Raw genomic sequence first — 24569 nt, 5'->3', positions numbered from 1 at the left:
GTTTGGAGTTTGCCTAAAGGCACTTAAAGACTCTCAGACCATGAGAAACAAGATTCTCTGGTCTGATGAAACCAAGACTAGGAAACTAGTCAGGATCGAGGCAAAGATGAACGGAGCAAAGTACAGAGAGATCCTTGAGCGCTTTGGAGCAGGTTCTTAGACTGGGGCGAAGGTTCACCTTCCAACAGGTCAACAAGCCTAAGCACACAACCAAGACAACGCAGGAGTGGCTTCGGGACAAGTCTCTGAATGTCCTTGAGTGGCCCAGCCAGAGCCCGGACTTGAACCGGATCGAACATCTCTGGAGACCTGGAAATAGCTGTGCAGGGACACTCCTCATCCAACCTGACAGAGCTTGAGAGGATCTGCAGAGAAGAATGGGAGAAACTTCCCAAATACAGGTGTGCCAAGCTTGTAGTGTTAGTTCGCCACTATGGCCTCTTTATTGCCTTACCTCCCTAATCTTACTTCATTTGCGCACACTGTATATAGACTTTTCTACTCTGGTATTGACTGTACGTTTGTTTATCCCATGTGTAACTCTGTGTTGTTGTTTGTGCCGCACTTCTTTGCTTTATCTTGGCCAGGTCGCAGTTGTAAATGAGAACTTGTTCTCAACTGGCCTACCTGGTTAAATAAAGGTGTTCTCAACTGGCCTACCTGGTTAAATAAAGGTGTTCTCAACTGGCCTACCTGGTTAAATAAAGGTGTTCTCAACTGGCCTACCTGGTTAAATAAAGGTGTTCTCAACTGGCCTACCTGGTTAAATAAAGGTGTTCTCAACTAGCCTACCTGGTTAAATAAAGGTGTTCTCAACTAGCCTACCTGGTTAAATAAAGGTGTTCTCAACTGGCCTACCTGGTTAAATAAAGGTGTTCTCAACTGGCCTACCTGGTTAAATAAAGGTGTTCTCAACTGGCCTACCTGGTTAAATAAAGGTGTTCTCAACTAGCCTACCTGGTTAAATAAAGGTGTTCTCAACTAGCCTACCTGGTTAAATAAAGGTGTTCTCAACTAGCCTACCTGGTTAAATAAAGGTGTTCTCAACTAGCCTACCTGGTTAAATAAAGGTGTTCTCAACTAGCCTACCTGGTTAAATAAAGGTGTTCTCAACTAGCCTACCTGGTTAAATAAAGGTGAAATAAATAAAATAAAAATACCCAAGAAGACTCGAGGCTGTAATCGCTGCCAAAGGTGCTTCAATAAAGTACTGAGTAAAGGGTCTGAATACCGATGTAAATGTAATATTTACATTTTTTTATTAAAAAAAAGTTTCAAATGTTTGTGCTTTGACATTATTGTGTGTAAATCGATGAGGGAAAGAAATGATTTAATCAATTTTAGAATAAGGCTGTAACGTAACAAATTGTGGAAAAAGTCAAGGGGTCTGAATACTTTCCAAATGCACTGTAGAAAAGAGGAGAATATATTCTTTCCAATGCTGTTAACTTCCTTTCTCAACTTCTAATATTGAGCAAATTACACACTCACTGGCGTTTGACATAGGCGTTGAAAAAGCACCCACGAGTACTAGGCATGGCAAATGCCTTGGCTGATGGTAAGCTTTCTTGACTTACGACTCTATTTAATCCGTATTGCGCCAGTTCAGCTTTACAGCATGATTGAAAGGCAATGTTCCTTCATTAGACTGCATTCACGGTAAACGCTGCATATGTCGGCTCAAATCGGAAATTACATTTACATTTCTGTCATGCAATCTGTAGTCCTTAAAAACATCTTGCCAACACATGGCCAACCTTTGACTACCCAGCTAAATGGCTGCTATGTGTTTTCAGTTACCTATCTACATAAAAAGGCTGTTAGTTTACAATTACTTTTCTAATTATAATGTGGGGAGGTCAAAATAATAAATCTACCAAATCTATTAATTACTTCTCCTTGCCGTTCACCTGAAAAGACCGGGGTCTCCGGTTTGCCTGGACAACATACTCTGTAGTAGTCTGAGTTCTCTAAAAGGGATAGCGTGTTATAGTGAGTGCGACTTCAAAGTTCAAACCTAGAACATGTGGACAGTGGTGAACATGGGAGGGCATAGGACTTACGCTGGGGAAGTTCATGTTTTAGTTATGACGTGGCAGACTTACGCTGAGGAAGTTCATGTTTTAGTCATGACAGACTTACGCTGGGGAAGTTCATGTTTTAGTTATGACGTGGCAGACTTACGCTGAGGAAGTTCATGTTTTAGTCATGACAGACTTACGCTGGGGAAGTTCATGTTTTAGTTATGACGTGACAGACTTACGCTGAGGAAGTTCATGTTTTAGTTATGACGTGGCAGACTTACGCTGGGGAAGTTCATGTTTTAGTTATGACGTGGCAGACTTACACTGGGGAAGTTCATGTTTTAGTCATGACAGACTTACGCTGAGGAAGTTCATGTTTTAGTTATGACGTGACAGACTTACGCTGGGGAAGTTCATGTTTTAGTCATGACAGACTTACGCTGAGGAAGTTCATGTTTTAGTTATGACGTGGCAGACTTACGCTGGGGAAGTTCATGTTTTAGTTATGACGTGACAGACTTACACTGGGGAAGTTCATGTTTTAGTCATGACAGACTTACGCTGAGGAAGTTCATGTTTTAGTTATGACGTGACAGACTTACGCTGGGGAAGTTCATGTTTTAGTCATGACAGACTTACGCTGAGGAAGTTCATGTTTTAGTTATGACGTGGCAGACTTACGCTGGGGAAGTTCATGTTTTAGTTATGACGTGACAGACTTACACTGGGGAAGTTCATGTTTTAGTCATGACAGACTTACGCTGAGGAAGTTCATGTTTTAGTTATGACGTGACAGACTTACGCTGGGGAAGTTCATGTTTTAGTCATGACGTGACAGACTTACACTGAGGAAGTTCATGTTTTAGTCATGACGTGACAGACTTATGCTGAGGAAGTTCATGTTTTAGTCATGACGTGAGACTTACGCTGAGGAAGTTCATGTTTTAGTCATGACGTGGCAGACTTACGCTGGGCTTGGTGTTCTCATACTCCTTCTCCAGATTTTTATCCTACAGAAATGAAACAGAAAGCATGCCATTAGTGTATCAGCAATATACATTAATTTGTCTTAAATCAACCATGTGGTGGGCTTCAAATATTATTATACAACATGCCAATATGAAGACCCTTTTATCCAAAGCGACTTAGTATCATCCATGTATACATTTAACTTAGCGGTGGTCCTGGGAATCGAACCCACTATCCTGGCGTTGCAAGCGCCATGCTCCACCAATTGAGCAACAGAGGACAACATGTAAAGACAGACATGCTCAGTAAGGTGTCTCACCACACAGTGCACCAGGATACTGAGAGGGATCCAGAAAACCAGAGAGAACACCACCACTGAGGCCACGATGTTGTCTGCCAGGAACTTCCCTACAAGAGGGAGACCGAAAGAAAAAGACAAACTCCAACCAGCCTTTCAAATAAACTCCAAGCTAGTCCAACTGGACCTCCAAGCTAGTCTAACGCCAACATTACATCCCAACTCACCGAAAGTGTTGATGTCCAGCTTGTCGATGAAATCCCACAACCTCTCGATCACATCCTGGACTTGCTTCATGCATTTGCCCTGAAACAAACAGACAAATCAATATATCATAATTGTCAGCCAATTTAAATAGAACGTGGTAACACTCCCTGTAGGACCAATACCATCTATTCAAAACATTCTCTTCGTGTAAAAATGGATTTTATTATTATTTTTTAATGGATTTATTGACGTGAAATGTGTTGAAACTCTGAATACAGGCAGAGTCCATTCAGTGTGAGTAGAGGTGAAAGGTCAATGCTAATGGAAGAGGTCAGTCACTCACGCCCTCATCACAGAAGCCCACGGTGCAGGGTTTTCCCTTGCGCAGATACAGGAAGTTCTTGTCCTTTTTGACAAAGGGAGTGCAGGTGCCATTTTTGTCCCGGCAGCAGACCTTACACGAATTGACCAGCTCTGGGAGAGTAAAGGGAGGTCAGTTAGGTTCAAAGACAACCTGGTGCTATACTATTATCTGTATCTTTCTACAAATGTCCTTTACAGTGCCTTAATATCCCTTGACTTATTCCACATTTTGTTGTGTTACCGCCTGAATTCAACATTTATTAAATTGATTATTTTTCCCTTACCCATCTACACACAATACCCATAATGAAATGTTAGCACATGTATTGAAAATTAAATACAGAAATATCTCATTTACATAAGTATTCACAACACTACAAACTGAGCTCTGGTGCATACAATTTCCTTTGATCATCCTTGAAATGTCACTACAACTTGATAAGAGTCCACCTGTGGCCAATTCATTTGTTTGGACATGATTTAGAAAGAAACACCTGTCTATCTATACAAGGTGTCAGAGCAGAAACTATACCATGAAGTCCAAGGAACTGTTCTGTCATGTTCTGACCTTTATTTCCTTTGTTTTGTCATTATTTAGTATGGTCAGGGTGTGAGTTGGGGTGGGCAGTCTGTTTGTGTTTCTATGTTTTTTCTATTTCTGTGTTTGGCCTGATATGGATCTCAATCAGAGGAAGCTGTTGATCGTTGTCCCTGATTGAGAACCATATTTAGGTTGCCGGCTTTACGAATCTGGTCTCCAGTGTGTCTCCTCGGGCCGGCATACATGGCACCAGCCTTACGCATGGTGTCCCCGGTTCACCAGCACAGCCCAGTGCGGCCTACCTCGCCGCACTGGTCGGGCTACAGGGAGCATTCAACCAGGTAAGGTTGGGCAGGCTCGGGGCTCAAGAGCTCCAGTGCACGGTCTATCCAGTGCCACCTCCACGCACCAGCCCTCTGGTGGCAGACCCCCGCACCAGGCTGTCTCTCCGTTTTCTGCCTACAGGGTCTCCCGCCTATCCGGCGCCGCCAGAGCCTCCTGCCTGTCCGGGGGCCACCAGAGCCTCCCGCCTGTCCGGGAGCCGCCAGCCAGCCAGGAGCTGCCAGAGCCGCCAGCCAGCCAGGAGCTGCCAGAGCCGCCAGCCAGCCAGGAACTGCCAGAGCCGCCAGCCAGCCAGGAACTGCCAGAGCCGCCAGCCAGCCAGGAGCTGCCAGAGCCGCCAGCCAGCCAGGACCTGCCAGAGCCGCCAGCCAGCCAGGACCTGCCAGAGTCTCCCGCCTGTCCGGCGCTGCCGGAGTCTCCCGCCTATTCGGGACCCATTTCTAGGGTCCCCTGTCCAAGGCCAGTGGCGAGGGTCACCGCTTTAAAGAGGCCACGGAGGCGGGCGAAGAGGCGCACTAGAACTATGGTGAAGTGGGGTCCACGTCCCGCGCCAGAACCGCCACCGCGGACAGACGCCCACCCAGACCCTCCCCTATAGGTTCAGGTTTTGCGGCCAGAGTCCGCACCTTTGGGGGGGGGGGGGTACTGTCACGTTCTGACCTTTATTTCCTTTGTTTTGTCATTATTTAGTATGGTCAGGGCGTGAGTTGGGGTGGGCAGTCTATGTTTTTTCTATTTCTGTGTTTGGCCTGATATGGTTCTCAATCAGAGGCAGCTGTTGATCGTTGTCCCTGATTGAGAACCATATTTAGGTAGCCTGGGTTTCACTGTTGGTTTGTGGGTGTTTGTTTCCGTGTGAGTGTTTGTCGCCACACGGTACTGTTTCGGTTTGGTTATTTCACGTATTCGTTTATTGTTTTTGTATTTCATAGTGTTCAGTGCTTTTCTTACTAAAATCATCATGAACACTTACCACGCCACATCTTGGTCCGATCCTTACTCCTCTTCAGACAAATAGGAGGAAATCTGCCGTTACATGTTCTTAAATCTCAGAGAGAGAATTGTGATGAGGCATATATCTGTATAAAACTACTTCTAGAATGTTGAAAGTTTCCAAGAGCACAGTGGTCTCCATCATTGGGAAAGTAAAACATATGGAACTACCCAGACTGATTAGAGCTGGCCATCTGACCAAACTGAGCCTCCGGGCAAGAAGGACCTTGGTCATGGAGGTGACCAAGAACCCAATGACCACTCTGACAGTACTACAGAGTTCATTGACTGAGATGGGAGAACCTGCCAGAAGGACAACAGTCTGTCCAGCCCTCCACCAATCTGGAAGAGCAGCCAGACGGAAGCCAGTCCTAAAAAAAGAAGCACATGACAGCACGCCTGGAGTTTGCAAAAAGTCACGTGAAAGACTCAGAGCACAAGGCAAAATGGTCTGATTGAAAAATGTCATTCTCTGGCCTGAATGCAAAGCCAGGCGCTGCTCATCGCATGTCTAAAACCATCCCTACCATGAAGCATGGTGCTGGCAGCATCATGCTATGGGAATGCTTTTTCGGTGGCAGAGACTGGGAGACTGGTAAGGATATAACAACCTTCGACTGTGGCAAAGATTTACATTCCAACAGGACATTGACCCCAAGCATACAGCCAAAGCAAAGCTGGAATTGCTTCAGAACAAGAATGTGAAAGTCCTTAAGAGGCACAGCCAAAAGAAAGACTTGTATCCCATTGAAAATATCTGGAAAGACTTGAAGATTGCTGTTCACTGCCACTCTCCATCTAACATAACAGTGCTTGAGAAAATCTGCCAAGAATAAATGGGAGAGAAGACCCAAATCCAGATGTGCAAAGCTGATACAGACATACCCAAGACGACTCAAAGCTGATACAGTCATACCCAAGACGACATAAAGCTGATGCAGACATACCCAAGACGGCTCAAAGCTGATACAGACATACCCAAGACGGCTCAAAGCTGATACAGACATACCCAAGACGGCTCAAAGCTGATACAGACATACCCAAGACGGCTCAAAGCTGATACAGACATACCCAAGACGGCTCAAAGCTGATACAGACATACCCAAGACGGCTCAAAGCTGATACAGACATACCCAAGACGACTCAAAGCTGATACAGACATACCCAAGACGACTCAAAGCTGATACAGACATACCCAAGACGACTCAAAGCTGATACAGACATACCCAAGACGACTCAAAGCTGATACAGACATACCCAAGACGACTCAAAGCTGATACAGACATACCCAAGACGACTCAAAGCTGTAACCGCTGCTAAAGGTGCTTCTATAAAGTATTAACTCAGGGGTGTCCAGAAACTCAAATGTCCAGACATTTCTTTAAACATGTTTTCACTTTGTCATTATGGGGTATTGTGTGAGGGTGGGTGAGAAGAAATAAATTGAATCCATTTTGAATTATGTCTGTAACACTACAAAATGTGGAATAAGTCAAGGGGTATGAATACTTTCTGAAGGCACTGTACAGTATATTGGCAGAAATCAAATTTAAGGCTTTGCGTTTCGAACATTAATTTAAACTTGAAGCCTCAAATCAAATAAAGAACAAAACCTTTAATGCAAAGATATTGGGTCCACCCATAGAGATAGAAATACAACTATAGAGAGGCTCTATGAGTACACCATGGTACTGTACAGTGTCAATCTAGATTGTAGCAGTGTGTATGTGAGAGGGTTGTACCATTACAAGCACAGGGCTGCAGGTTCTGCACAGCCTCACAGAAGGTCATGCACTCCCCGTCGCTGCACCTCCCACTGTCCACACAGATGGTATTGTCCGGAGCGTTGTCTGGGTTTGGGCACTCACTGCTCTTACCTAAGGTTTTGAGAAGGCGGCGGGGAGAAAGGACATCAAAGAAATTGAGATTCTCCCTCAGGGAGTCAGTCAAATACCCAAACTTATGTCTCAACAGCAAGACCTGGAGACCTAGCCAGCTAGAGGATGTTGATCCAAAATATCACTTTCATAGCAGATAATGGTTAGTTGTCCGGTTGAATAAGAGTATATTTATTTTTCTTTAAACAGGGGTGAGTCCCATTGAGAACAACATATTTTACTAGGGAGCCCTGTATTACAAAGCATCAATGATCAATAAAAAATTAAAATCACATCGGTCTGTTTAGTCGTGGCTATCCTGTGTATGAACAGTAGGGGAGGTTACCTGTGCAGAGGGACATGCCCTTACAGGTGGCGTTGATTGGCTCCTGGCACGGCTTGCCTGCCTGCTGAAACTTGCAGTTCTTACAGCATGGACTGTTCCTGTCACTGGATGTACCCGGACATAGAAAACAATAACTTCAGTTTCCATGTGGGGAATGTCACTAAGCATCATAGTAGTGTGAATGCACTGGCATGGTGATGATAGAGAGGAAGGTTACTGGATAGTATGTTCAAGGTCCAATGCAGCCAGTTTTTATCTCAATGTCAAATCCTTTCTGGGAAACAATAAAGTACCTTACTGTGATTATTTTCAATTAAAATGGTAAAAAAAATGTAAAACATGTAAATAGCTTCTTAGCAAAGTGCAATTTCTCAAGCAAGAATTTTGCTAGGACTGTCTGGGAGTGGTCTGAGTGGGGAGGGGAAAACTGAAAACAACCTGTAATTGGCAGAGTGGTTTGGAACTCTCTCTTATTGGTCTATTAACTAATTTACCGCCTGGTGGTGTCACCAGGCAGGCAAAAACTGCCAAACAGCTTTTACACTAAAACGGCTTCATGGTCATTTTCATAGTATTATTCCAACCAGTGTGAAAATGTATATAAAACACAGGAAGGAAACAATTATAATAATCACATTTTTGAGAGCACTGGGCCTTTAAACACACACAAAAGAACTGCAATGTCAGTTTACTTTATTAGTTTACTGTATATTATGAAATTGACATGATTCTGTATGTAACCATGTTGTAACTTCTACATGACACTGCAAACTAAATTTCCCCAAGGGGACAATAAAGTCAGCCAGTAAGTAAAGAAAGGCAGGAATTCACTGAAGCCTTTGTAAATGTCATCCTGCCATATGAATTACTGCACTCAGAGGTGGCCATTTTGGGCCGTGTGTGGCGGGTTTCTACCTGCACTGGGACTCGGGCCTGAACTTGCAGTCGGCGGAGCAGCACTGGTCGTCATTGAGGTGCAGCAGGCCCGGGTCGCACTCCTCCCCTTCCTCAACGCGCAAGTTCCCACACACCTTGCTGTTCCTCTCCTTGAAGCAGATGGGAGCCTTGAGACGCAGCGTCTTCCCTATGGAGATCTTACTGCAGTCGGAGAAACGCTGTGGGGAGAAGACAAATATAAAGGAAGGGAGGAAGGAAAGAATAGAAGGTAAATGTTATGTGAGCATATATGAGTCATTTGACAGAAAATTTGAAGCACACAAGAGCATTACCTTGTTATTGTAGTGGTCCCCACTCACAGCGATGGGGTACATGACAAACTTGCCCCCGTGGTCATCGCTAGGGGCGCAGTAGTGCATGCTGTCAGGGTCGTGCTCAGCTCCAAAGTTGTGGCCCAGCTCATGGGTTGTCACCAAATCTGCTTCCTGGTGATGGGAGAAAAAAAAAAAACTTAATGCTTGGAAACCATATATTGACTTGCAACAATTAATAAAGAAATTACATATCAATTATCTTTGGGATATAAAAGCATGTAAATATCTGAGGAGCAGTGACTTGAAGAGGGTCTTGTAAGGTCTAAGTCATTAATATTAGTGATGCATACGGCTGCCTACTCAACCCATGACCCAACACAATGTGCCCCACAGGTTATTCTATCCATGTGTCATTAGACAACATCTCAAACCATCATCTTGACTGAGTACTGCCCATCATGACCTATGAGCCAGAAAGATGTCATGAATTATGCAATACAGGGAGTTGTTCAGTCCTGGTTCTAGTTTATTCAATAGAGGGTGCAGAAGCCATAGAAATAGCATGGCTGGATTCAGATACTCAATGAGGAACCTACCTTGGTTAGAATGGTTTTGCCATAATTCTTAGTGCTGGTTAAACCAGTGTTGAGGAAACTGGGGTTCTTAACGGAACTAGATGGAAAGAAAGCTGCAGAAAACAAAAAGAGAAATCAGACTAGAAATATAGGAGCAATCTCTTGAGAATCTATCACACCATTATCAAAACACTAATCATAGTTATTTGATCAGAATTGAGAGGACCTCTGTGAGAGGCTAAGCCTTACGTTTAGGACAGAGGCCCCCCATAGCCTGGGCTTTAGAAGGGGCCACGTAAGCCAAGCCCAGTGTCCCTTCATCAAAGTCCTGATAGGTGAACAGGTGGGCAAGGCACACAGTGCTAGCATTGTCCGCTATGTCCGTGCTAAATTGCTGCAGAGAAAAGAGGTATTGAAAAATGAATGAGAAGAAAATACTAGTCATTACAAACCAAAAGTATCCCCAAGGTGAGAGTGTTTGTTGTCAATCATGTTTAGGCCCATTCAAGTAAATGTTATTGAAGAGTCTACAACAAAGTTCATACAGTGACCCCCCCAAAAAATGTGACTTCATGTATTCCCTACCTACAGACAACAGAACACTGTACTGGCTACACTATGTAATGGCATCTGAGTAGATTAGAGTCAGTAGCAGTGTCTCACTTCCAGCAGTTTCTTGACGTCCCACACCTCCTTGCCTTGGATGGGGCTTCCCTTCATGTTGTAGTGGGTCCAGTCCGGCCCAGCCTGGCCAAGCGGCGCTCTGGTCGGCTCCTTGTTGATGATGATCTACAACCAGGACATTACAACTTCTTAAACCCAATTAAGGTTACAGCACGTACTACAGTCCCCATAATGCTCTGCACAAGATATTATGGTCTGGAGAAGATATGGATCATAGACTGCCACATTTATTCAGTGAGGCGGTGGTTTCGTAGTAGACGCAGTGTTGCCATTCATTCCCACACAAAGAGCTTCCACGGTCTGCTACAAAAATGCTTTTCCAATTAGGGTACTACAGTTATGCTCAGCTTAATTTCTTAACCCAGCACTGACACACAACACACTGAGCTATGGTGTCACTAGTGATATGGAATGATTGGCATGGAAATGACAACGCCAAATGACAACATGCCAAATATTTGCTTACAACTACTACAACAATACAACTACTACCAACTCACACACACAGTCAGCAAATAGTCCCACCTACTACAACAATACAACTACTACCAACTCACACACACAGTCAGCAAATAGTCCCACCTGTTGGATCTGAACACCGTATCCTGTAAACTCATCATCCCAGGTTGTGTTCCTGTACATGTCGTCCACTCTGTCAATCAACTCAATCTGGGGGAAACAGACAGTATTAGCACAAACCCAGATGATGCCTGTTCCTGAACAGTGGTTCGTTGCAGCACTACACAATTCCAAATGGACCTCATGGCTCTTACTTTCAGGCAGGTTTAAAACACGTCTCAAACTCATTCCACGGCGGTGTCCGCGGGTTTTCACTCCTCCCTTGTTTAATTTTACCTTTATTTAACCAGGCAAGTCAGTTAAGAACACATTCTTATTTTCAATGACGGCCTGGGAACAGTGGGTTAACTGCCTGTTCAGGGGCAGAACGACAGATTTGTACCTCGTCAGCTCGGGGGTTTGAACTCGCAACCTTCCGGTTACTAGTCCAATGCTCTAACCACTAGGCTACGCTGATGAATTAAAGGTCACTAATTAGTATAGAAATGTCCTCGGATGGGGCCACAGTGTCTCCTGACCCCTCCTGTCTCAGCCTCCAGTATTTATGCTGCAGTAGTTTATGTGTCGGGGGGCTGGGGTCAGTTTGTTATATCTGGAGTACTTCTCCTGTCCTATTCGGTGTCCTGTGTGAATCTAAGTGTGCGTTCTCTAATTCTCTCCTTCTCTCTTTCTTTCTCTCTCTCGGAGGACCTGAGCCCTAGGACCATGCCCCAGGACTACCTGACATGATGACTCCTTGCTGTCCCCAGTCCACCTGGCCATGCTGCTGTTCCAGTTTCAACTGACCTGAGCCCTAGGACCATGCCCCAGGACTACCTGACATGATGACTCCTTGCTGTCCCCAGTCTACCTGGCCATGCTGCTGCTCCAGTTTCAACTTCCACCTGACTGTGCTGCTGCTCTAGTTTCAACTGTTCTGCCTTATTATTATTCGACCATGCTGGTCATTTATGAACATTGAACATCTTGACCATGTTCTGTTATAATCTCCACCCGGCACAGCCAGAAGAGGACTGGCCACCCCACATAGCCTGGTTCCTCTCTAGGTTTCTTCCTAGGTATTGGCCTTTCTAGGGAGTTTTTCCTAGCCACTGTGCTTCTCCACCTGCATTGCTTGCTGTTTGGGGTTTTAGGCTGGGTTTCTGTACAGCACTTTGAGATATCAGCTGATGTACGAAGGGCTATATAAATAAATTTGATTTGATTTGATTTGATTTGATTTGATAGAAATCCTCTCACCCGCTTGTTTAAGTCTTAATTGAAAGGAAAAAACAAAAACTAGCAGACACTAGAGCTGTGTTCGAATACTCACACTAACCCCATTACACATACTATTTGTGATGTAAATTAAGTCTGTAATATGCTTATTTGTCATAAACTCAGCAAAAAAGAAACGTCCTCTCAATGTCAACTGCAGCCTTATTTCCACACTATGAGGTTGGAATAATACTGTGCCTTTTTTAAAATTATAATAATGCCCTGTTAGTTTAAGAGCAGTTTGAAGAGAACGCCTGAAATTTCAATTTCAATTTCAGTTTTGGTGACATCACCAGGCAATAACTTAGTTAATAGACAAATAAGAAAGAGTTCCCAACATTGTTGGTAAGTCATATATTAGGGTTCAGATGGACCTGCAAACTATATTGTTAGGGGATCTGAAAAACCATGATCAGTCAATGGGAAATATCATTAGTCTTGTGTAAAGTATTTATTTTTAAAGCAATATCGGTAGAAATGTTACAAATAGGGAGGTTCAGGAGCCTCGTAAGACATCACAGTAAAATGGAGGGATGTATCGCACAACGAAATTGCTAAATGGAGTTAAACTGTGAAAGATGGGTTAATCTGTGGACATGGGAGGGTTGGAGTTATACTGGGAAAGATGGGTTAATCTGTGGACATGGGGGGATTGGAGTTATACTAGGAAAGATGGGTTAATCTGTGGACATGGGAGGGCTGGAGTTATACTAGGAAAGATGGGTTAATCTGTGGACATGGGAGGGCTGGAGTTATACTGGGAAAGATGGGTTAATCTGTGGACATGGGAGGGTTGGAGTTATACTGGGAAAGATGGGTTAATCTGTGGACATGGGAGGGTTGGAGTTATACTGGGAAAGATGGGTTAATCTGTGGACATGGGGGGGATTGGAGTTATACTGGGAAAATGGGTTAATCTGTGGACATGGGAGGGTTGGAGTTATACTGGGAAAATGGGTTAATCTGTGGACATGGGGGGATTGGAGTTATACTGGGAAAATGGGTTAATCTGTGGACACCGGAGGGTTGGAGTTATACTGTGAAAGATGGGTTAATCTGTGGACACCGGAGGGCTGGCGTTAAATCACAATGAATGGTGGATTGGCCGCTGTGGGTGAAAATCCAGCACTTGCAGAAAGAGGAAAATAGGAATATATGTATAATTATTTAACTACATACAGTATAATGTGTACATGAAGTATTGTTGTCCCCTAGTTTAGTATAATCAGGGTAGGGATGGTAGGGGGAAAGTATAAATAAATAAAAAGGGGATTAGAAATTATACAGAACAATTAAATTGATAGAACCCACAATCTGCAATATTAAATCTTTATTTGGTACATAATAGGCACTTACTATAGTATTTTTTAAATTTAACCTCTTGAGATGGGAATACCTGTTTTTTATTACTTTGTTCTCATCATGACAGAATGTTAAAATTAGGTGAAATAAAACTTTTTTTCCCATCAAATTACACCACCCAAAAGGGACTAATTTTGTGGAATGCAGATTTTTTTGGGCACTGATCATTTAGACAAATCACGATGTAACAGGTACTCACATCTTTCGAATTTCGGAAGAGGAAAGGACATTTGGCCCATAGACTTGCCTAGAAACTGGCTGCAAGTTTCCCTTTAGAGGGGTAAATACTTCGCTAGTCTCGTTAGTATCCTTTCTAACACGTCGCCCGGAAAACTTAAAAATCGAACATCAGACACAATAATGCAAGATTTTAGATCTGGGTATCTGAGATTAGTTCGGGACTCTCACCAGGTAGTTAAGTGTAATGCTCTCCTCTCCGCGGCCCATGTGTTTGAAGAAGCGGTAGTCGGCCACCAGGGCTAGAGGACAGGTGTTCTTCTTGTGGTTGTGGGTCACTCTCTTCTCTCTGTGGAGGGAATCTATGATGGGAGGAAGGAAGGAGAGGAGGAGAGAAACACTGTGAGAAGTCACAGCTGGGAGAATGAGTGAATGAGGCCAGCCCTTAAGTTCCAACTGTTCGGTGCCCTTGTATTCACATTCCGTTTGTCTATGAACTGATTTCATGCAGTATACTACTATACAGTGGCAAGAAAAGGTATGTGAACCCTTTGGAATTACCTGGATTTCTAAATAAATTAGTCAAAGAAATAAGTCACAACAATAGATACATTTCAGTTGGTGCTAAATACGGCTGCTAGAATCCTGACTAGAACCAAAAAATTTGATCATATTACTCCAGTGCTAGCCTCTCTACACTGGCTTCCTGTCAAAGCAAGGGCTGATTTCAAGGTTTTACTGCTAACCAACAAAGCATTACATGGGCTTGCTCCTACCTATCTTGTACCTACACATACGCTACGGTCACAAGACGCAGGCCTCCTAATTGTCCCTAGAATTTCTAAGCAAACAGCTGGAGGCAGGACTTTCTCCTATAGAGCTCCATTTTTATGGAACGGTCTGCCTACCCATGTCAGAGACGCAAACTCGGTCGCAACCTTTAAGTCTTTACTGAAGACTCATCTCTTCAGTGGGTCATATGATTGAGTGTAGTCTGGCCCAGGAGTGGGAAGGTGAATGGAAAGGCTCTGGAGCAACGAACCGCCCTTGCTGTCTCTGCCTGGCCGGTTCCCCTCTTTCCACTGGGATTCTCTGCCTCTAACCCTATTACAGGGGCTGAGTCACTGGCTTACTGGGGCTCTCTCATGCCGTCCCTGGAAGGGGTGCGTCACCTGAGTGGGTTGATTCACTGATGTGGTCATCCTGTCTGGGTTGGCGCCCCCCCTTGGGTTGTGCCATGGCGGAGATCTTTGTGGGCTATACTCGGCCCTGTCTCAGGATGGTAAGTTGGTGGTTGAAGATATCCCTCTAGTGGTGTGGGAGCTGTGCTTTGGCAAAGTGGGTGGGGTTATATCCTTCCTGTTTGGCCCTGTCCGGGGGTGTCCTCGGATGGGTCCACAGTGTCTCCTGACCCCTCCTGTCTCAGCCTCCAGTATTTATGCTGCAGTAGTTTGTGTCGGGGGGCTAGGGTCAGTTTGTTATATCTGGAGTACTTCTCCTGTCCTATTCGGTGTCCTGTGTGAATCTAAGTGTGCGTTCTCTAATTCTCTCCTTCTCTCGGAGGAGGACCTGAGCCCTAGGACCATGCCCCAGGATTACCTGACATGATGACTCCTTGCTGTCCCCAGTCCACCTGGCCGTGCTGCTGCTCCAGTTTCAACTGTTCTGCCTTCTTATTATTCGAACATGCTGATCATTTATGAACATTTGAACATCTTGGCCATGTTCTGTTATAATCTCCACCCGGCACAGCCAGAAGAGGACTGGCCACCCCACATATGCTCTCTCTAATTCTCTCTCGGAGGACCTGAGCCCTAGGACCATGCCCCAGGACAACCTGACATGATGACTCCTTGCTGTCCCCAGTCCATCTGACCGTGCTGCTGCTCCAGTTTCAACTGTTCTGCCTTATTCTTATACGACCATGCTGGTCATTTATGAACATTTGAACATCTTGGCCATGTTCTGTTATAATCTCCACCCGGCACAGCCAGAAGAGGACTGGCCACCCCACATAGCCTGGTTCCTCTCTAGGTTTCTTCCTAGGTTTTGGCCTTTCTAGAGAGTTTTTCCTAGCCACCGTGCTTCTACACCTGCATTGCTTGCTGTTTGGGGTTTTAGGCTGGGTTTCTGTACAGCACTTCGAGATATCAGCTGATGTACGAAGGGCTATATAAATACATTTGATTTGATTTGCTTAAACTAATAACACAGAAATTATTGTATTTTTCTTGTCTATATTGAATGCATCATTTAAACATTCACAGTGTAGGTTGGAAAAAGTATATGAACCCCTAGGCTAACGACTTTTCCAAAAGCTAATTGGAGACAGGAGACAGCTAACCTGGAGTCCAATCAATGAGACGAGATTCGAGATGTTGGTAAGAGCTACCCTGCCCTATATTTTTTTTAAATGTTTTTTTTAATTTTTTAATGGAGTTTGCTAGTCAGTCACAAGAAGCATTGCCTGATGTGAACCATGCCTCGAACAAAAGAGATCTAAGAATAATTTTTGTTGACTTGCATAAATCTGGAAAGGGTTATGAAGGGGTTAAACCAAGGCCTAACACCTTTAAAAAGGTTAATAAATTGTGTTATGATAAACTGTAAAGTCTCCTCTTCAAGGAGACCTGTGTGTGTGTGTGTATTAACACCTGTTTTGAGTGTTGTGCCCTTCAGACACTATCAGAAGGCGGAAACCGCCTACATTCATACTCCTCCTGTCTGGGCCCTACCTGGCTGAGGTTCTGAGAATATGACTGGTTTCCCGAGAACACAAGGCTGCCGCAGGCCTGATGAAAACAGTCACCTGTCAGAAGATGCTTGGACTCGTTCACCTTGTTATGCCTCCATTCTTGTGATGAAAGGTCAAGTTTCAGTCAAACCCAATTCTGAGCTTTTAATTGCTTACGAGATGGTTGCTGCTGTCAGGGGGAGGTTAGAGTTATTAAAATGTTGTTGCCAGGGAAACTAACACAAGGAGGACTGGGAGAGGCTATATGAGTTACAGGATGTCTTAGACACTTTGCAGAACCTGGGGAGAGCTATCATATACTGTACTCAGTACCAACTTCTGCCTACAATTGTAGTACTAAAATATCATTTTAATACTTAAACGGAGTCTGTGTTTCCTTTCTACTACCAATATATAAGTTTGATAATTATATAGACCTGACCATCTGTTGAAGAAATTGACCAATAGTTACAAAAGTATCTCTAAAAGCCTTGATGTTCATCAGTCCATGGTAAGACAAATTGTCTATAAATGAAGAAAGTTCAGCACTGTTGCTACTCTCCTTAGGAGTGGCCGTCCTGTAAAGATGACTGCAAGAGCACAGTGCAGAATGCTAAATAAGGTTAAGAAGAATCCTCGAGAGTCAGCTAAAGACTTACAGAAATCTCTGAAACATGCTAACATCTCTGACGAGTCTACAATACGTAAAACACTAAACAAGAATGATGTTCATGGGAGGACACCACGGAAGAAGCCACTGCTGTCAAAAAAAACATTGCTGCACATCTGAAGTTCGCAAAAGAGCACCTGGATGTTCCACAGCGCTACTGGCAAAATATTCTGTAGACAGATTAAACTAAAGTTTGGAAGGAAGGAAGGAACACACAACACGTGGAGAAGAGAAAAAGGCACAGCACACCAACATAAAAACCTAATCCCAACTGTAACGTATGGTGGAGGGAGCATCATGGTTTGGGGCTGCTTTGCTACCTCAGGGCCTGGACAGCTTGCTATTGTCGACGGAAAAATGTATTCCCAAGTTTATCAAGACATTTTGCAGGAGAATGTTTGGCTATCTGTCTGCCAATTGATGCTCAACAGAAGTTGGGTGATGCAACAGGACAATGACCCAAAACAGAAGTAAATCAACAACAGAATTGAGTCCTGACCTCAATTTAAAATGTGGTGGCATGACCTCGAGAGTGGTTCACACCAGACATCCTAAGAATATTGCTGAACTGAAACAGTTTTGTAAAGATGAATGGACCAAAATTCCTCCTGACCGTTGTACAGGTCTGATCCGCAACTACAGAAAACATTTGGTTGAGTTTATTGCTGCCAAAGGAGGGTCAACCAGTTATTAAATCCAAGGGTTCACATACTTTTCCCACCCTGCACTGTGAATGTTTATACGGTGTGTTCAATTAAAACAAGAAAACGTCAAATAGTTTGTGTTACTAGTTTAAGCAGACTGTTAGTCTTTTGTTGTGACTTAGATGAAGATCATATCAAATTGTATGACCAATTTATGCAGAAATCCAGGTAATTCCAAAGGGTTCACATACTTTTTCTTGACACTATTTGTACAGAAGAGTAAAATAAAAAATGTAAGATATAGGCCCAGCTGATGAATTCTTTACTATAGAGTAATTTTCAGAACTGTCAGATTTCCAACTTTGTGTTTAGTCAAATGAATCAACACCACTTATTCTATGAGGAGGAAGACTGGCTGTGGTTTGTAGGATTCATCATTACAAGAATCTGTAATCAAAATAGCAAAGCACTACTTTCGGAATAAACGTTTTTATTAACCCTTATTTGAAATTCACAGGTTATTCCATCTGTAGAATAATAGCTTCTGCTCAGCTCAGAAGCCACACTGTACAGCATGTGTCAGTTCAAACTAACTATGTTAATTCCCTTCCGACTACATCCATTTGGAGTGGGCCTGGTGTATCATACGTAGTGTGTCTTAGGCTACACATCACAGTCAGCAGCCCCCCCACAAAGACAAGTCAATCATGTAATCTCCTTCCCTCCACAAGACCTCAGATTCTTCCGTAGCGAACCACAGCATGTGGGTGTACTCACTATGGCTTCCCCTCCGTGTATTACATATAACAGCTCTCATGAATTCTAATGCTTCTGTGGAGATCATTCACCTCATTTTCCACACAGTTTTTTTGAAGAGGACATTGTCTTGAGTGCCTTCAGATTTCCCCCAGGTCATTGTCATTCTAATGAACTTTACATTTTACAGGCAGCACAAAGGAATCAGAGCTTTATATAACACCCTGTTGCCAGCCTATGGAACATAGGGTTTAGACATTAAAGGGTTTTTATTCATTGTGAGGCTGTGTGGGGACAAGATAGATTGGGCGCCCAACTACCTACTACCTCTTCTCCTCAAGGAATCATCTTCCTCCCTTTCCCTACCTCCTCACACTAAGGTTGTATAAGGTAGCTTCTAATGTTTGACTCCTACACACTTTTGCACACCACACACACAAGCACTCGGTCTATGCGTATGAAACATGCATAAATGGGGTGTCTCCTACTCTGTATGTAGGCCTATACTGTCGAACACACACACACACACTCCATACCCTCCCGTGCCTCTCCACCTCTGGCGGCCTCTGGTAGCAGGTCCTGGGCCCCAGCGTGGATGTATCCACACACCTTGGGCGAGGCCAGGCGACTGAGGTTCCGGATGTCCTCAGAGCGATATACCAACAGACGGCCATCGGGGGGCACCTCGGTGAACCTCCAAAGGGGCTGAGGAGAGAGGGAAGAGTGGGATGGAGAGAAAGAGGAATAAGAGAGAGAAAAAGAAAGAGAGAGCGAGCGAGAGAGGATGAAGGAGTAGGAGAAGTAGGATTGGTTAGATAAAGTATTCTACGAAAACAAAAGCTAGCGCTGGTTTATTTAGCTGATAGTTTTATCTCTTTTTCCCAGCAACTGTTTTAAGACACTTTTTCTGGCCTAATTTAAACCAAGGCGTTGGAACCGGAATTATTTCCAATTGTTTCATTCTGAACAAAACCACTTTTTTTCCCGTTCCACTGTTCCTACCAGCAAAATAAAGTTCTGAACCGGTTGGATCTCAAAAAGAACTGGTTTATATCGTTCCTTTGACTTCCTTTTTAAACCTGTGAAATCAACCGGTTTTTTTTTTGATTTAGCTCATTATATTACTTCACCAATCAGTGCGGATAGAGCAGGCAGGCTAGTTGTTTACATGCGTGATGGACATGCGTGTAGCCAATGTATGACATTTTCCGGGTGGGGAGAGAGCGTTGAGGAGTAGGATTGAAGTGCCGGGCATCTTATGACATGCATTATCTGAATTAGGTCCACAGAATTATACCTAGGAGGAGCGGCTTCTATGGAGGAACTTTGAATGTCCTTGGAGCTAGCTCGCTAACAAGCGTGAGCTAGCTAGCTAAAAAGCTTGTATGTGCAGAGCGGCACCAGAATTTTAAAAACACGTCGTACCTTTTTGTAGTTAATAAATCCAACGTGAAACGTGGTAACTGGCCTATAGTATCCTTAAATAGTGTTAAACAAGTTAATCCATTCTTCTCTAGCTATTTAAAAATATCTCTCCCTATCTTCTGAATGACGGTTGCAATGTCAGTACAGTAGACTGTTTTGGAGGGGGGAAGGGCAGGTAGCCTAAACACACAGACATTGGCAAAGATTTTCAGCTTGCAGGTGGACACTGGAATAGGCTTTTTAGTGAAAGAGCTTTGCATAGGAACTTTGTTGCTTTTTTTATGTGGGACAAAACAAAAAATGCCTGGAATGTAAAATAACATTATTAAGCGGTTCCCTTTTAAAATAATGGTCCCATTCCGGAACCGTATGGATCACTCTCGTTCCAGGTTCCGTTTCAGTTCCTTGAAAAATATTATTTTCTGTTTTTCTGTTCTGTTCCCTGAACCAGTTCCAACCCCTGCTTTAAAAACTTTAAAGCAGTGCTCCTGTTTTGGGATTTACCTCTACGTTGTACTCTGTCTCCTCTGTCAGGATGTGGGCCGAGAACTCGTCCCCGTCTATGTGTGCCTGAACACGGGAGTGCGCCTCGCCTACACACACACACACACGAAGGTATTCTTCTCAGTACTCACTCTCTCACACACACAGAAATGGAAGCACACACACACAACATATTCCATATAAAACCAACAAAACAAATACCCTCCAGACTCACCTACAAGATGTCCAGTAAAGTAGTTCTGCAGCTGAACATCATAGCGGTCTTCCTTCCCTTGCTTATCTACAAACACAGCTTTGAAGTCCTCAGTGAACAAGTCTGTGTTAGTTGTCAAGTAAAGCTTAAAATGTCTGCGGAAAAAATAAATTACAGTTTGATGGATAGAAACATGAGGAATGTACATATTCGGGTTTATTGAGGGTACAGATAACATTTTAACTTTGCCAATGGTCTGTATCAATTGCACTGAAAATCCATGCACTCTAGTCATTAGGCCATGGCAATGATAAAAAGCCATTCCAGTAACAATGTAAAAACACATAGGAGTAGGACTTAGCAGGGAGGACTAGAACCTCTGAGAAAAGTTACAGATACATGAGACAGTGAAAGTCTATTTCTCCAACCCCTAACATCATATGATCTTTCCTAAGCACTGGGCGGCATCAGAATGATCCAAAACCATTGAACATCAACTTGTTTTGCTTGCTTTTGAATGTTACATGAGTGGGTGGAAACGCCTCATTGAGTATAATGGAGTGTTAGCTGTTGTTCCCTTATATTTTAGTCATTTAGCAGATGCTCTTAGCTTAAGAGGTATAAGTCCCATATTTTTTATAACCTTTATTTAAATAGGCAAGTCAGTTAAGAACAAATTCTTATTTTCAATGACGGCCTAGGAACAGTGAGTTAACTGCCTGTTCAGGGGCAGAATGACAGATTTGTACCTTGTCAGCTCAGGGATTTGAACTTGCAACCATTTAGTTTACTAGTCCAACTCTCTAACCACTAGGCTACCCTGTTTGTGTGTGTGCTTCCATTTCTGTGTGCATGTGTGTGTGTGTGAGTACTGAGAAAAATACCTTAAAATCGTGTGTAGCCTAGAGACTTTGTGCCACCTACCTCTTGAGGGCACTGAAGCTGACAATGCGCTCCAGCTGGGACTCTGTGTGGACGTCCCTCTTCCTGAGTGAGTGCTGCTGGAGGCCGGACACGGGCAGCACCTCAAAGTCAGACAGCAATGAGCTCAGAGCCTCTGGAATAAGGGAAGAGTCATATGAGGAGAGTGAGAGGGCCAGTCCTATGTAGCTCAGTTGGTAGAGCGTGGCGCTTGCAACGGTAGGATAGTAGGTTCAATTTCCGGGACCACTTGTACATAAAACTTATGCATGCATGACTGTATGTCGCTTTGCATAAAAGCATCTGCTAAATGGCATGATATCTCTATATCAGTACCAGAAAAAAGTTTGGACACACCTACTCATTCAAGGGTTTTTCTTTATTTTTACTATTTTCTATGAAATAACACATATGGAATCATATATTAATCAAATTAACAAATCAAAATATATATTATTCAAAAGTTGCCACCCTTTGTGTAACCGATGTGAAATGGCTAGCTTGTTAGCGGGGTGACGGCTAATAGCATTTCAATCGGTGACATCACTCGCTCTGAGACCTTGAAGTAGTTGTTCCCTTTGCTCTGCGCAATAGGTAACGATGCTTTGAGGGTGGTTGTTGTCAATGTGTGCAGAGGGTCCCTGGTTCGAGCCCAGGTAGGGGTGAGGAGAGGGATGGAAGCTATACAGTTACATTTGCACACTCTTTGCAGTCTCTCAACCAGCTTCATAAGGTAGTCACCTGAAATGTGTTTCAATTAAAAGGTGTTCCTTTGTGGGACTATCATTTGTTTTTCAACAGGACAATGACCCAACACACCTCCAGGCTGTGTAAGAACTATTTGACCAAGGAGGAGAGTGATGGAGTGTTGCATCAGATGACCTGACCTCCACAATCACCCGACCTCAACCCAATTTAGATAGTTTGGGATTAGTTGGACCGCAGAGTGAAGCAAAAGCAGCCAACAATTGCTCATAGCAAAATGAGCTTAAAATGTGCAGGCTTTGGTTCTAACCCAGCAGTAACACACCTGATTCATGTATTAATCATGGTCTTCCTGATTAGCTGAATCAGATGTGTTAGTGCTGGAACAAAACCCTGGTTTATTTTTAGTGACCTCTGCAGTAGCCTATACTCTACTCGCTCTGTGGCAAATAATATTGGATTGATGCAGCACTGATTAACAGTTAGTAGTCTAAAATACATTTTTACCATGAATCTTTCAGAGGATTCAGCCAAAATGGAAGTGTCTCACTTCCTCTTGAAAGCTGTCATGTAGCTACCGGTAGTTCCTTCCTGTCTAAAGGGCTCTACACAGTCTATGAAACAGATCCAACAGAGCGTAGTTCTACATACTTTTGCGAGGCTGAATTTTGTGTAGACTGTGAAATCCCTGTGGAGAGCCTTTAATGACACACAGCCTACAAATAGATTGTCAACACTGTCTTTGTGGGGTTAGTCAGAGCATTACACCTTCCTAATTAAAACAAATTGAGCATGGTAAAATTTTAACTAGGTGTCATCCTCAGCCTGTGACAATTTCAAGCTATGGGCCTATATGGGCGGCAGGTAGCCTAGTGGTTAGAGCTTTGGGCCAGTAACTGAAAGGTTGCTTGATCGAATCTGAGCTGACAAGGTAAAAATATGTAATTCTGCCCCTGAACAAGGAAGTTAACCCACTGTTCCCAGGCCGTCATTGTAAATAAGAATTTGTTCTTAAATAAAATAGACATAAATACCCATCTTAATTTAACAAATTATTTCAGGGGTGGCCAACACCGGAAAGCTATGCGTACACTTTTGTTGTTTCAGCACATCACTACAGGTTATGTAAAACATTGAATTGCGATCTTGCTAGATAAGATTGGGAACAAATGTATTATTCAATCCACCATGAGGACCCACAGGTTGCGCAGGTATTTGTTCCTGCCAGTGCCATACATCTGTAGCTAGTTAACTAACAAAATACGTCAGTTGAATCACAAGATGTGATGAGACTAGGATTGAAGATCACTGCTCTGGCACCACTGGAAAAGGAATAGCCACCCTGTCTTGATTACTTTGAAAGCACACAGTTGATGCTGAACACCAGACATTCCATCTTGCTAGATAGCGAGTAAGATTTTCTTCGGGACTTGCTAACAACATTAGCTGTCTAGTTATCTAGCGAACACTATCGTCAAACTTTAGCAATTGAAGATGTAGCTAACTAACAGCCTAATTTGCATACATTTGACTGACAGCTTGCTCCTCTAGAACATGTCTGCTAGCCACTAGCTAGGTTAACGTTACTCACCGAACTCTGTGTCATTTTCCCGTGTTTCTTCCTCAGTGGCCCTTGATTTAATCGCACAATTGACCCAACAAGAAGCCAAAAAGGTCACAAGTACCAGATACTTCATCATGACGTTAAAAGCGCTTACTCCACCTGTGTCATTATTGCAAGTTGTTGATGAATAATGTCAACACAGGAACCGTTAACCAGGCTAGGCAGAGCAGGTGTAGCACCGAGGTAAAATTAGTTTTATATTGGATATTCTGGTTCTCTCGTCAATAACTGTTGTACCAATCATGCCATCACTGGTGTAGTTGAGGATATTGGCAGATATAGGCCATATACCCACTTACTATTACCGTGGGCATTTGCGTGTACTCACTTCTTAATCCTCACTGATAGTACCAAAGTTGTGTAGTTGAGGTATTCTCCTTCTCAATAAGGATGATTGAACAGATCAGAACGGTTAGCTTAAATGTTGATATTATTATTTCTTCGCATTTTAGGCGCAGCAATATACAGACGGTGTGCTTTTGCGCGAATGTTCCAAAATGCAATTTGCGGGAAAATGCTGTTCTAAAATGTGCACCGGTTGTCATGGACAGAGATGGAAATATCCGTTACAAATTTTGAAAGAGGGTG

The 24569-nt window shown here is 43.5% G+C and overlaps 1 protein-coding gene across 2 annotated transcripts in view; it reads right to left on the bottom strand.

Annotated features, from left to right (window-relative positions):
- Window positions 1–24153, bottom strand: part of LOC109894643 (disintegrin and metalloproteinase domain-containing protein 17-like) — a 31633-nt gene extending 7480 nt beyond the window's left edge. For both annotated transcript variants that reach the window (XM_020488263.2, XM_020488264.2), the window contains exons 1-18: window positions 23949–24153; window positions 21656–21788; window positions 20753–20886; window positions 20539–20627; window positions 19146–19314; window positions 14037–14167; window positions 11013–11099; window positions 10410–10535; window positions 9996–10140; window positions 9768–9859; window positions 9190–9342; window positions 8876–9075; window positions 7961–8064; window positions 7480–7614; window positions 3842–3972; window positions 3519–3597; window positions 3313–3401; window positions 2993–3034 (exon numbers count right to left, since the gene is read on the bottom strand). In XM_020488263.2, coding sequence (XP_020343852.1) covers window positions 2993–3034; window positions 3313–3401; window positions 3519–3597; window positions 3842–3972; window positions 7480–7614; window positions 7961–8064; window positions 8876–9075; window positions 9190–9342; window positions 9768–9859; window positions 9996–10140; window positions 10410–10535; window positions 11013–11099; window positions 14037–14167; window positions 19146–19314; window positions 20539–20627; window positions 20753–20886; window positions 21656–21788; window positions 23949–24057 — 2148 coding nt within the window. In that variant the 5' untranslated portion in view covers window positions 24058–24153. The remainder of the gene's footprint in view (window positions 1–2992; window positions 3035–3312; window positions 3402–3518; window positions 3598–3841; window positions 3973–7479; window positions 7615–7960; window positions 8065–8875; window positions 9076–9189; window positions 9343–9767; window positions 9860–9995; window positions 10141–10409; window positions 10536–11012; window positions 11100–14036; window positions 14168–19145; window positions 19315–20538; window positions 20628–20752; window positions 20887–21655; window positions 21789–23948) is intronic.
- Window positions 24154–24569: the final 416 nt, after the last annotated feature.

Source organism: Oncorhynchus kisutch, linkage group LG7, assembly GCF_002021735.2.
Source record: "Oncorhynchus kisutch isolate 150728-3 linkage group LG7, Okis_V2, whole genome shotgun sequence".
Classification (NCBI taxonomy): Eukaryota; Metazoa; Chordata; class Actinopteri; order Salmoniformes; family Salmonidae; genus Oncorhynchus; species Oncorhynchus kisutch.
Note: the sequence above shows the minus strand (reverse complement) of the source record. Positions and strands in the feature narration are given on the sequence as shown.